Source organism: Fusarium graminearum, chromosome 3 (genome assembly GCF_000240135.3).
Source record: "Fusarium graminearum PH-1 chromosome 3, whole genome shotgun sequence".
In the NCBI taxonomy this organism is placed as follows: domain Eukaryota; kingdom Fungi; phylum Ascomycota; class Sordariomycetes; order Hypocreales; family Nectriaceae; genus Fusarium; species Fusarium graminearum.
Window position 1 is genome coordinate 2376412 of NC_026476.1, and position 12870 is coordinate 2389281.

The window sequence follows — 12870 nt, forward strand, 5'->3', positions numbered from 1 at the left end:
TTTATTGGTCCCAGCAAGTTTACTAGCTACAGTAGCTCGTCCTCCTTGCGTCTCCCCGGCTTATCCTTCAGACTGGGACTGGAACTGTGACTAGCAATGGAGTCACTGCCTTTTCCCATCAACCAAACCACTCCCAGCTGTTGGGCTCTTTTCCCGTTCTTGCCCAATAGTTTCATAAATATCATTCAACTACCCCGTAAACATATATAGAACTACATTTGCTCTCTTATCCTGGTTATGCTTTACGGGTCTCTTTTCCGAAGACTCTTGAGCCCTGATCCACGTTAACTTGGGCAAGTCTCCACTGAGCTCACGGACCTTTACCAATCCCCAGGTCCTCCTTCTTCAAGTCTTGGATCCTCCACTCACTCGTTCGTTCCCCTAGGCTCTTTTCCATAGCCTGTACTCATCCTAATTAATTGCTTTGTCTTTTCCGTCTGCGATTCCACTTCAACTAAACGCTCTGACTGCTCCTTGGGCTTTCCTTTCCCCGTGCGACACTCGACAAAGGACGGCAGTATTGCCCATTCGCCTACTATCATCAGACCTCTGTCATCATAGCAACGACCAGCAGACCAAACTTTGTCGCCCGCGCCGCTCGTTTTAGCCTCATTCTCCGAATTTAAGTCATGTCGCTAGTCATTGTCACATCCACCAGACTACGATAGTACCGTTGTTTTTTACCGCCATCCTCCTACATCTTATCCCTTCTCTAGACGCCCATGGCCAAAAAGCGACGGTGCAAACCACGCAAGGGAACACCGGCACGCCACAACCAATCTCAGACGAGCACCATGTCCTCGGAGGACTCGTACGCTGTACAGAGCGGCCGACAATCTAGTGACGGAACACCAAGTGAGCATGCGAACAGCGACGGAAATAATACAGCCATGACCAGTATCGTGGGAACAGACGAGGAGCCTCACCCTCACAATGACTCTGACCTTGACGAAGATGTCGACGAAGACGACATGATATCCATATACCCTGCCTCACAATACCCTGGAGTTTCTGCAGCCCATCAGGTTGAGACTCCATTCTCTCCGGACTCACATGCGGCAGACTCAGATATGTATGCAACAATATCCTGCTTCCATGTTACTCGTTTGCCATTTACTGACATTGTTCCTAGGGCTGCATCAACAAGATCATTATGGGCCCAAGACCTCGACTATAGAGAAATTCACGGCCGACGTTATTGTCGTGAATATTACATGCCAAACGACGACATCGAACAATGGCGAATGGCCATACAGCATCAAGTATTCATGCACGTACTCGACGGCGGGCTCACCCTTGCTCCACTTCAGAACCCCGACCATATTCTTGATGTCGGTACAGGTACGGGCGAATGGGCGATCAAGATGGCCGAGCTGCAACCGCAATGCGAGGTTGTAGGAACCGACATTGCTGCGATAGCAGAGACCAAGAGCGTGCCCATGAATGTCTTTTTCGAAATCGAGGACGCAGAAGATTGGGATCGCCACCCCGATACGTACGACTTAATTCACTTCCGGCTTATGGAGGGCGCATTCCGGAATTGGAGCTTCGTGTACGACAATACTTACTTTTCCCTGAAACCCGGCGGTTGGATCGAGGTGCAGGACTTTGTCAGCGCCGAAGGTTTCATTCAGTTTTTATCACAATTTTCTGATAACTCTCCCATGCATGAACTTCTTAGGGATCTTGAAATAGCATCCGAGAAGTCGGGGCGTCCACGAGGCATATATCATCTCGAGCCACGATTACTCATGGATGCAGGCTTCGTTGACGTGCGAGTAACAGAATACTCCATTCCTATTACAATCGCCGAGGCGTCTGCGGGCAAAATTTGGCTCATCTCTTGTCTGGATGGCCTAGAAGCTCATTGCTTGCGACTCTTGACAGAATATATGGACTGGGACCCCGAAAAGTGCAAGCAGGCCTGTGAAGCGGCCGCGCGAGACTTGGCAAACGCCGCTAAAGATCCCATAAAATCAAAGGGTCTTCAAATCAAGATGCGTATCATTATTGGCAGAAAGCCCCTCGATGCACCCCGTACCGACCTGGCGGACCTCCTTGGGAGATGCCACTCGCCAGCTACAGAGCTCAACGGCGACAGCTCTAACCCTACGCTTCATGCGGATGACCATATGACCGCGGGGCCGAGCTAAATAGGAAACTCAACTATTTCATTATGAGGATATGAAAACCCATTAATCCTTGTTTTTTTTTGTTTTTGTTTTTGTTTTTTTGGCGACCGTTCTTTGGGAACAAGGGGTGGCGCAGATGCTTTGTAGGGCGGCGTTTACATGGATGACGACTCGATCTTTTGCATTTACTTGTACATACTTCAGCGGTTGATCAGGGCGGCTATTCTTTTTTTTGTTCTTTTATTTTATTTTAAGATACACACGGGTGGCGCTTTGGTGTAACAAACCTTGTTGCAGTCTTTAGCTGTTTGGAGCAAGGTTTGCAGTCAATTTCACGGGTAGTCAGTTGAAAGACACTTGAAATGATTAGAGAAAAGAACAAGATACCTATGTATGCGCATTGGCGCAGAAGTTACACAATATTCAGAGCTCTATATTTATTTATAAGTCGTAAATCAAATATCGTGTGGCGATCGTGTACCTAAGATATACGTGATTTAGAGGTTCTGTCCAACAGCAATGAACAGGTGATGTAATGTTTCGATAGCCCAATACAAGCTCGGTATTAGCTGCCTTATCACCCAACAGCAGCTGCCTATCGTGGTGCATACACGTCAACTTAGGTGGGGAGCTACCGTACAGGGCCCTTGCCAACCACCGACACTTCATCACCAGCACCAACAGCAACACCGACTATCTCAATCCCATCAACAAGCCAGCCCCAACGACCCGGAGTCAGAATCTAGTCTTAACGAATACCTGCCTCATCGTGCGTCAAACGCAAGATTCCTTCTCGTCTTCTCTGGCCTTCGAACATGCGCCTGTGAAACCGCTACACAATGGCCCTGAATCTTCAAGACGGCTTCGACGCCGCCAATGGCGTCTCAGACCTAGAAGAGCCCATCTTTACCATAGAGAGTGTCCAGTTGCAGTTCTCAGTGGCCGCCGATTTCGTTGCGGCGCAGGTTGCCAATAATGTTATTGTCCTCGCCCTCTCCAACGGACGAATTCTCCGTATCGATCTAGAACGACCCGAAGACATTGATGGTAGAGGACTCAGATATATTGTTTGAGTAGTTCCAAATGACTAATGATGTGTTTTTCGTGGTAGATATCGACTTGCCCAAGAAACCATCCGAGATTGGCATGATCCGGCGCATGTTTCTTGACCCGACAGCTTCGCACCTTATCGTCTGCACCACCCTCGGCGAAAACTATTACCTTCATTCCCAATCAAAACATCCTAGACCACTCGGGCGTCTCCGCGGCGTTTCAATCGAGAGTGTGGCATGGAACCCTTCATTGCCCACAGCGTCGACACGAGAGATATTGATCGGTGCATCTGATGGCAACATCTACGAGGCTTTCATCGAGACGTCCAAGGAGTTTTACAAGAAGGAGATGAAGCATTTGAAGAACTTGCACAAGTTACCAGATGGACCGATCACGGGATTATGGGTCGACAATCTCCAAAACAACAAATCAGACCTTCGAAGGGTAGTAATAGCTACACAAACGCGCCTGTTCCACCTAGTCGGAAGGGTAGGGTATGGACATGATGGTTCGGGGTCGATATATACGAGACTATTTGAGTCGGAGCAACCTGTTGTCCACGAATTGTCGCGGACCACCTCCGGGGCTCCTTCATGCCTGGCGGTGTCTCCCGATGCTCCCGACTCTGGGCCATATGACGACGACGTCCCTGACCGAGCATATGCTTGGTTATCATACCAGGGCGTGTTTCACGGAAAGTTATCAAATACACCTGCAGATAGCAACCTCGGCACCAAGGTCTTTTCAGAATCTAAAATGCTGTCCAGAGCACAGATTCTTTCCCCCGAGGAGAGCGAGAGGCGGCTCGCAACGACTGAGGCTATCGATGCCATTGCACTCACTCAGTGGCATATTGTGCACCTGGTTGGTGGGCGTGTGATCACGACGAACCGACTCACGGGAAAGATGGTATCTGAACACAACGTTATTGGCCAGGGACAGAAAGCTATAGGTTTCTCCGTGGATATGCAGAAGAACACTTTCTGGCTGTTTACTTCAGAGGAGATCTTTGAGATTGTGGTCCGAGACGAGGAGCGCAATATTTGGGAAATCATGACCAAATTGCAACAGTTCGAGCCGGCTCTGCAGCATGCCCGAACACCTCTGCAAAAGGAAATAGTTGCAGCTGCGTACGGCGATCATCTGGCCAGCAAAGGCCACTGGATTGAGGCTGCTACAGTGTACGGTCGCAGTAACAAGCCGTTTGAGGATATTGCTCTGAGCATTATTGACAACAACCAACCAGATGCCTTGAGGAAGTTCTTGCTAACAAAGTTGGCTTCGCTCAAAAAGCCAGCTGTGATGCAACGGATGATGATCGCGGGTTGGTTGATAGAGGTGTTCATGTCCAAGCTCAACTCGCTTGATGATACTATAAATACACAGGCAGACCCATCAGAGAACGTGAATTCGACTGAATCACGAAAACTGCTCGAGTCCGTAAGGAAAGAGTTTAGGGATTTTGTTGATAAGTACAAAGGCGATCTCGACCGGAGGATGGTGTACGATGTCGTTAGCAGCCATGGCCGCGAAGGAGAGCTCCTTTACTTTGCAAACGCCGTCAACGACTATAATTATGTTCTCTCTTATTGGGTTCAACGGGAGAGGTGGAGTGAGGTCCTGAACGTTCTCAAGAAGCAAACGGACCCTGAAGTATTTTACCGGTATAGTAGCGTACTGATGACATACGTTGCGCCAGAGCTGGTTGAGATCCTGATGAGACATTCTGATCTAAAACCCAGAAATCTGATCCCTGCCTTCCTCGAGTACAACCGGACGTTCACGGGTGGTCCGAACGCACAGAACCAGGCGATAAGGTATCTGAACTATGCGGTCTATCAACTCAACTCAAAGGATGCGGCTGTACACAACACTTTGGTATCGATCTATGCTTCTCACCCTTCAAGGGATGAGTCTGGACTTTTGTCATATCTGCAAGCTCAAGGAGATGAGCCTCGCTATGATCCCGACTTTGCCCTTCGGCTATGCATCCAGCATCACCGAACGCTATCATGCGTACACATATACACCAGCATGGGACAGTATCTTCAAGCAGTCGACTTGGCTTTGTCTCACGGCGAGGTTGAGCTGGCAGCAGTCATTGCGGATCGGCCAATGTCGAACCCGCAACTGCGTAAGCGTTTATGGCTTGCGGTAGCCCGAAAGGTCATTTCTCAGTCAAACGGGATCAAGACAGCGATCGAGTTTCTCAAGCGATGCGATTTGCTTAAGATTGAGGACCTGATACCTTTTTTCCCTGACTTTGTTGTCATTGACGATTTCAAGGAGGAGATCTGTGCCGCGCTTGAAGATTACAGCCGCAACATTGACAACTTGAAGAAGGAAATGGATGAGTCGTCGCAAACCGCTACCAACATCAAGGTTGATATTGCTGCACTCGACCATCGCTACGCAATCGTGGAGCCTGGTGAGAAGTGTTATACTTGTGGATTGCCCCTATTGAGTCGACAGTTCTTTGTTTTTCCCTGTCAGCACTCGTTCCACTCTGATTGCTTGGGGCGAAAGGTACTGGAGCAGGCGGGCGTCGGAAAGTCATCGCGTATCAGGGAACTTCAAATGCAGATACAGAAGGGCCTGGTCAGTGGTACGCAGAGGGAGACGGTTGTGGCAGAACTGGACGCTCTCGTTGCGTCTTCTTGGTAAGTTGCTCTTGAATTGTATAATTTCACGGCTAATGTTTTGCAGTATTCTTTGCAGTGATCTGGCCATCAAGAGAATCGATGAGCCTTTCATCACACATAATGATAACGTCAACGAATGGATTCTATAAGAGGAGGATAGGTCATGGTGGAAGAGAGCATGTAGTCTATGAATGTCTTGCCATGGTCTTAGATCTGCAGATACCCCGCAACGTTGGTTCAGTACAATGGAAAGCAGACTTGGTTTATGACACATTATTGGCACTTGATATGGAACGACAATCATTGGTATCCTCTCGTCAAAAAGAGTGCGTGAATATTGCAGGATATCACTACTGAGCCGCGACTAACTCTCACGAACTCAGTACATTATGACGAGTTATAAACCGAACCCCTAAAACATATCGACTAGTTTGTTAATGGATATGCTCGGTGCAGGCTTGGCCCTGAGCATATAGGAAACAGGCACATGTCGCCTGAATACCAATTACTCCGACATCCTAGTACCGGCACTCTGCAGCCTCTGTAGAACGGGTGAGCATGAGGATAGAGACGATGACACCGTATAGGCCGAGAACTTCTGCAAAGATGAGGATGAGAACCATGCCGATGTAGAGACGTGGCTGCTGCGAGCTGGCACGGACTGAGAAGTGTAAGTTGTCAACTGTGCTTATCTGAGTCCAGAGAGTGAACGTACCTCCAGCATCACCAACGATACCAATAGCAAAACCAGCGGCCATGCCACAAAGTCCGACAGAGATACCAGCTCCCAGCTGCAAGAAAGCTGTGTGAATAGGCATCTTTTCTTTGATGTTGTTAGACATAATGACGCTTGCGACGAGTCCGTATATGGACAGGATCTGGGCCATGATGGCGCATAGCCTATCTTTTGTCAGTTGGTTACGTTGCAGATAGATCTCTGTCAGTTTCACATACGTGTTCTGCATCAACATGTCTGGGCGAAGAATGCCGGACTGAAAGATGGCACCTGCGGACTTTGCGGTGCCGTAGGATGCCCCGAAGGTGGTGAAGACGATGGAACATGCGCAGCCTATAGCTCCAAAGAAGGACTGTGGAATACCATGTTATTAAATAGTCGATTCGGTAGAATGGAGTATACTTACAGCATACATGGGACTAAAGAAGTGGTGTTCATGTCAGTTGAGAGCGTCTAAGTTTGGGCGGATGCCATACCAACGGTCCATACTTGCGATAAGCTCAGCATCCATGTTGCCCGTTGAAGATTATAGTTAAGGATATTACAGTTGAGAGCCGGTGAAACGTTAACCATGAGAGTGGAAGTATGAGTATAAGTCTAGATATTACGTTCATATATAGACAGTTACAAAAAGTAAGCTTATGTAAAAGATGTATGCATGCAGCCCAATTCGATGATATGGCATCCTTCCCTGCCACAAAGAATTTCAGCCGCAGAAGAAAGTAGCAGCCTTGGCCTGGATACAAGCAACCCTCTAGGCAACTGTAGATTACTCGTTTAGTGTTGTGCCGAGATGGGCTTTGTTTGTTAGTGTTTGATGTGGCTTTGGTAGGCAGCCAAATAAGATGTATTCTAAGTGGTTAATGGTGAGCATTGTGAGTAGCGAGATGAGACGAGTCGAGCAGATGATATGTCATGACTGAGAGGCCTCTCATTAGAAAGTACTTGATGATTGCCAATATTGAACTGTGTAGCGAGAATATCTCATTAGGTCGTGATGTTCAACGTCCGCACCTTGACGGACGTTGAGGTCTTGGCGACGCTTTGTGAAACCAACGTTGTCACGATGTGATGATTTCGGACATGGTTGGCGAAATGAGTGTGTCAGAGAGTATAAACCAGACCAGGGTTGAATATTTGTGATTTAGATAGAATGTATCGACAACTGATGCTCGCGATAGGTAGATAAGCTGATCGTGAGGATGACATATTTGGTTACCCTAAAGCTGGTATAGAGATCAAGAAATAAACGTGTAAAGTGGATGATGGTCCATTTAAAAAAGATGATGAGTTGTTTATTGTATATCGCGGGCCCGATTTGAAATCAATGAGTTGTCTACCGTCAGTGTTGGCCTCCGTTAACAGTCGGAAGTTCGGCATCGCCAGCCACGGGAAGTTGTCGTCAGCAAGTTTGTCGGGTGTATCAATCCCCAGTTAAACATGATTTAACGACTTGAGAAGACGGAGGGCCTTGTTTTTGAATTCATCCGCAGTGGTTGAAGTTGGGACCATCCTCAATTTATTTCTCTTGGCAATTGTATTTTTTCGGTGGATTTAATTAATCATTGCATTGAAAGAGCCTCCCACGTCATGCCATCTGGTATTAACCCAGCGCCTCAAGTAAACGTTTCATTGGGAGGAGAGACTAGGACTAGGGTGTCTATTAATAATTCTACAGCAGACATTGTACTGTACCCTTACCCCGGATATTCCGTTGTGGGCTTCCTCTATTGTCCGTAGTTAATCCCCGGGCGAGATTTATCGTCAAGATAGAGGGAAAAGAAGGTTTGCGCCGGCCGCGCGTCTCCCCGAATGTGACCCCTAGACCCTCTCCCGTAGGCTGTGCTTTGAACTGACAGACCACGCAGTCTACAGTGCAGTATCCTTATAGCACGGCCGCACAGTGGTTATGGCGGAGGTCTGTCCCTGAGATCTACAATATGAGTGGGTAGTTCAACACCCAGCGAGATGGGACGTTTCCAACATGTTTCGACTATGCGAACCATTAAGGGGGTTTGTGCGGCGTCTACAGATGATCTGTAACTGGTTTATCAGTATGAAGTACAGATAAGTAATTGTATAATAACCAAGTAAATGTCACTTTTGAGTCTATTGTATCCTATCCGTCTCGGGTTGTTCCTTGATCTCCTCATCGCCTTCGCTCTCGCTCTCGCTCTCTCACTCGGCCTCACCGTGCCGAAAAGGTGGTGCCCTGACGTTTGAGGGTGACGTTGTGTCGTTGACGCATCCCGAGAGTCTGTTTACTTTAACGTGCGGATGTGCGGCAGTGCCCTCTAGGGACCTATCTCGAATCATCGGTTCGTCTATGACAGAGCAAAGTCGTCGAGGCGAAGTCCATTGTGGAACCAGCAAGCCAACCCTTGAAACTAGATATAAACACCAAAGAGGTTTCCATGTCGTCAAAAGAGCCATGTCCAAGTATCTCATTATACAACCCAAAGAGTTTCAACAATGAAGCCAACATATTCTACCCTTTTCCTCTCTTTACTTGCTTCCACAGAAGCTATATCTCTACATAAGCGAGAACATGGCCTCGAGCCGAGAGTTATGAGTGTTCCTATTCAGCGTCGACAAATAGATAACCCCTTGGCCCATGATCGAAAGCGTCTGAACAGAAGAGCTGGTACTGTTAATGTTGGAATCGACAATGAGGTTAGTCGCCATAAAAAACTCTCCCGTGAAAACATCTTATTAACATTGGTTCTATCTAGCAATCCCTCTACTTCCTCAACGCAAGCATAGGGACTCCACCACAAAACTTCCGTCTTCACCTCGACACTGGAAGCAGTGATCTTTGGGTCAATTCAGTAAACTCTGAGCTTTGCGACACTCACGCCAACATTTGCGCAGAGTCCGGCCTATACAACGCTAATAAGTCATCGACGTACGAGTATGTGAATAGTGGATTCAACATCTCATACGCCGATGGTTCTGGCGCATCTGGCGACTATGTCACCGACACGTTTAGAATGGGAGAAGTTTCCATCAAAGACCTACAGTTTGGAATCGGATACATAACCTCAGATAACGAGGGAGTCATTGGTATTGGATACACCTCCAACGAAGCTGTTGTTGATCAACCCGACCCAGAGTTCTACAAGAACATGCCAGCTAGACTGGCCTCGGATGGAGTTATCGCTTCCAATGCATACAGTCTGTACCTTGACGACCTGGAATCTGCGACTGGAAAAATCCTGTTTGGAGGAGTTGACGAGCAGCACTTCATTGGCGATCTGGTTACCGTGCCCATTATGAAGATCAACGACGAATACTCCGAGTTCTACGTCAAACTTCAAAGCATCAACTCAGGTTCAGAAATAGTCGGAGAGGGCCTTGACCTTGGAGTTGTTCTCGACTCAGGCTCAACGCTCACGTATCTCCCTTCCAGCGTTACAGACAGCATATACCAACTCGTGGGCGCTGACTACGAAGAGGGGCAAACCACAGCATACGTGCCCTGCGATCTGGCAAACCAGGGAGGAAATTTGACCTTCAAATTCACCTCCCCAGCCGAGATCACGGTGCCCCTCAGCGAGCTGATCCTCGACTTTACCGACATCACAGGCCGCCAAATGTCGTTTACCAACGGTCAAGCAGCATGCTCTTTTGGAATCGCACCCTCGACCTCACAGGTTTCTATCCTGGGTGACACATTCCTGAGGAGCGCTTACGTGGTGTTTGACCTGGATAACAACGAGATCTCGCTGGCGCAGAGCAACTTTGAAGCCACAGGCTCTCACATTCTCGAGATTAGTAAAGGAAAGAACGCCGTGCCTTCTGCGACTGGCTCAGACGGACCTCAGTCTTCGGGTAGCGAGAATGCTGCCGGATCACTTTCGCCCCTGGGAAGCACCGGGGCCGTGTCTATCCTTGCGGGAGCAATGGCACTCACGTTTGCTTGGTTCCTCATCTAGAGAGTTTTACCCCTCCCTTTGAGATAAGGACATGACAGTATTAGATGATTCATGGAGTTTGGAATTTTGGCTTTACATATGTCATTGGGAGCTTGTTCGGCGTCTTGGCTGGTACTGCATAGTTATAGAGTTTTGTGTAAGCATTTACGACGGTTGCATTGGGTTACAAGTAGATACCAACGATATCACGAGCATTTTCAAGCTATATTAAACTCGGTCAAATCAGTGAATAAATCTTGAGTTCCTGAAGTTTATTGCTAAAAGGTTAACGACTGTGGCAAAGATGGCGATACAGTAGCTAAGTAGTATTGCTGATCTATGTTTGCCGATTCGGCTCCGATGGCCATGATTATCGCCGGTAGGGCCGACATGATATCAGGAGTTTGTGATACTGTCCGGTAGAGTCCATAATATGACCAGAATTAATAAATTATATATATGCATGCCCAAGTGCTGTGTTTTGACTTGATAGTAGTAGACTCAAAGCGCTAGTGGCACATCCATCTTATTCCTGTATACATCATCGATCGCGATCATATCGCCAAAAAGGAGGGGGGAAAAAACATGACAGCTTACATCGAAGTCGCTGCCAGCTGGCTCTTCAAGAACTACAAGGGCCGAGATGCCAAAGCCTTCTTCACGACTCCTGCTTTTGCCCAACAACCTGAGCCAACACTGTCGGTCACATCCCCAGATTGTGGCCCAGACGGTGCAACGCTCGGAAAAGAGTATATGCATGGAGGCCAAGGAAAGTTTCCCCAGCTACAGTGGAACTCTTACGAAGGTGTAAAAGAATGGTTGCTCGTAACGGAAGATCCAGATGCGCCGTTACCAACGCCTATTTGTCACGGGTAAGTCAGATATGCTTTTATTTTATTCGATTACCTTTTTGGAAGGTTAAACTGATAATCTTGGTAGGCTATATCTGAGTATCCCAGTCCAAAAGACGAATGTCGTCAATGAAGACTTTCAGTCACTGAGTGAGACTTCTACCAAACTCAAGGGAGGCTTCTATTACGGGGCAAATCACAGCGGAAAGATTTATGTCCCGCCACGACCACTCATCAACCACGGGATTCATCGATGTGAGTAAAGTCCTTTGAAGTCTTAAATTGATACATGACTAACTGTCAATTGAGACTGGTTTGAAGTCATTGGCTTGAGTGAGCCATTGGATGAGAAGTTGGCCATCTCAAAGCCGAATAGAGACCAAGTTGCAGAAGCCATCCAGGGCAAAGTCGTCGTTTGGGGGAAATGGATGGGTCAGTGTGAGAGGCGATGGGAGTAAGTCAAGATCATATTGGAGCGAGCAAAAGATACAAACAATAACTGTATGGATTTTCTACATCATGAAGGCTGTTTCTACATAGCACAATGCTCAAGTCTATCACTTATTTCCTCATACAGACACAACGGCTTCAGATTCGCCCAAAGCTCCAGATATTCAGCCCAACTTTGGTTCCTTTGTCAACAGGAAGTCCAGCATGCCACGTCTCATCGTAACCCCTTCCATCCGCTGCAAAATTCTCCCAATACACTGCATTACCCGGCAAGACTTTGAACACGACCCCGACTTCACTCTTATCTTCTCCCCCATCTCCACATTCTATAAAGCGACACCACTCCTTTTCCACAGGTCGCTTCACCAGAGGGAACTCGGTGCCGCCGCCTTTAAGATCATCGGAGCCTCCAACCCATGCCATGAGACTGCTCACGCGACCCCATCCACGCGAGTTGTGACTCCAATCAAAGTGGTGGTTGTAGTGGCCTCCTGGCCCATATCGTTGAGTCCTCAGACGCTCGATCCAGAGCTCCGGGCGCCAGCCTTGAAGGGCGCGGGTGCGGGACTCGATGCAGCGGACGGAGTCAGTTCTTGGGATGACAGCGACGTCAGAGTCACGGACTGAGGCGTCGCGATGTGTTGCCTCGCCATTGCTGGTGATAGTTGAAGGGACAAAGATCGGTTCACTATGAGTGTGAGTGAGTACCAACTAAGACGATTGGATAGCAGCTCAGCATACCTTATATCTAGCAGATGCTCCCTCTCTTCCTGGTTCAAAAACCCTTCCAGATACACAATCAGAGGCTCTCTACTCACGATCCTAGCCAAGTAGCCGTCGGGCGCGCACTCTGGCGTAGTTGCATTCGGCGCATCGATAGCTAGCAGCGACTCGTTAAGTTTCGGACGCGGTGAGGCATCCTTGACCTGAGCGGCACGATTTGGATAAAAGAAATCACCGATGGGATTTGAAAAGACGACAAGAAATGCCACGAATCCTATTATGTATTGAAACATGGTCGCAAGTCACACATGAGCGTCGAAAAATAGAATGGTGAGAGTGTGAAGGGTCATGTCATGATGAAGGAATAGG

The 12870-nt window shown here is 48.0% G+C and overlaps 6 protein-coding genes across 6 annotated transcripts; 4 read left to right on the top strand and 2 right to left on the bottom strand.

Annotated features, from left to right (window-relative positions):
• The first annotated feature begins 60 nt into the window (after positions 1-60).
• Positions 61-2576, top strand: FGSG_05468 (uncharacterized protein). The gene is made up of 2 exons (XM_011325705.1): positions 61-1072; positions 1133-2576. The coding sequence occupies exons 1-2, from the start codon at positions 723-725 to the stop codon at positions 2151-2153; spliced, it is 1371 nt and encodes a 456-aa protein (XP_011324007.1). The 5' UTR covers positions 61-722; the 3' UTR covers positions 2154-2576.
• Positions 2577-2971: 395 nt separating this feature from the next.
• FGSG_05469 (uncharacterized protein) lies at positions 2972-6100 on the top strand (the record flags this gene model as incomplete). Its single annotated transcript, XM_011325706.1, has 3 exons — positions 2972-3179; positions 3244-5845; positions 5892-6100. 3 exons carry the CDS (start codon positions 2972-2974, stop codon positions 5974-5976), a joined length of 2895 nt encoding a protein of 964 aa, XP_011324008.1. The 3' UTR covers positions 5977-6100.
• A 245-nt stretch (positions 6101-6345) lies between these two features.
• FGSG_05470 (vacuolar ATP synthase subunit c) lies at positions 6346-6978 on the bottom strand (the record flags this gene model as incomplete). The annotated part of the gene is made up of 4 exons (XM_011325707.1): positions 6346-6488; positions 6543-6727; positions 6782-6915; positions 6970-6978. 4 exons carry the CDS (start codon positions 6976-6978, stop codon positions 6346-6348), a joined length of 471 nt encoding a protein of 156 aa, XP_011324009.1.
• Positions 6979-8996: 2018 nt separating this feature from the next.
• FGSG_05471 (uncharacterized protein) lies at positions 8997-10954 on the top strand. The gene is made up of 2 exons (XM_011325708.1): positions 8997-9236; positions 9296-10954. Exons 1-2 carry the CDS (start codon positions 9036-9038, stop codon positions 10496-10498), a joined length of 1404 nt encoding a protein of 467 aa, XP_011324010.1. The 5' UTR covers positions 8997-9035; the 3' UTR covers positions 10499-10954.
• Positions 10955-11062: 108 nt separating this feature from the next.
• Positions 11063-11786, top strand: FGSG_05472 (uncharacterized protein; the record flags this gene model as incomplete). The annotated part of the gene is made up of 3 exons (XM_011325709.1): positions 11063-11349; positions 11417-11583; positions 11638-11786. The coding sequence occupies 3 exons, from the start codon at positions 11063-11065 to the stop codon at positions 11784-11786; spliced, it is 603 nt and encodes a 200-aa protein (XP_011324011.1).
• Positions 11787-11916: 130 nt separating this feature from the next.
• Positions 11917-12794, bottom strand: FGSG_12741 (uncharacterized protein; the record flags this gene model as incomplete). Its single annotated transcript, XM_011325710.1, has 2 exons — positions 11917-12466; positions 12520-12794. The coding sequence occupies 2 exons, from the start codon at positions 12792-12794 to the stop codon at positions 11917-11919; spliced, it is 825 nt and encodes a 274-aa protein (XP_011324012.1).
• Positions 12795-12870: the final 76 nt, after the last annotated feature.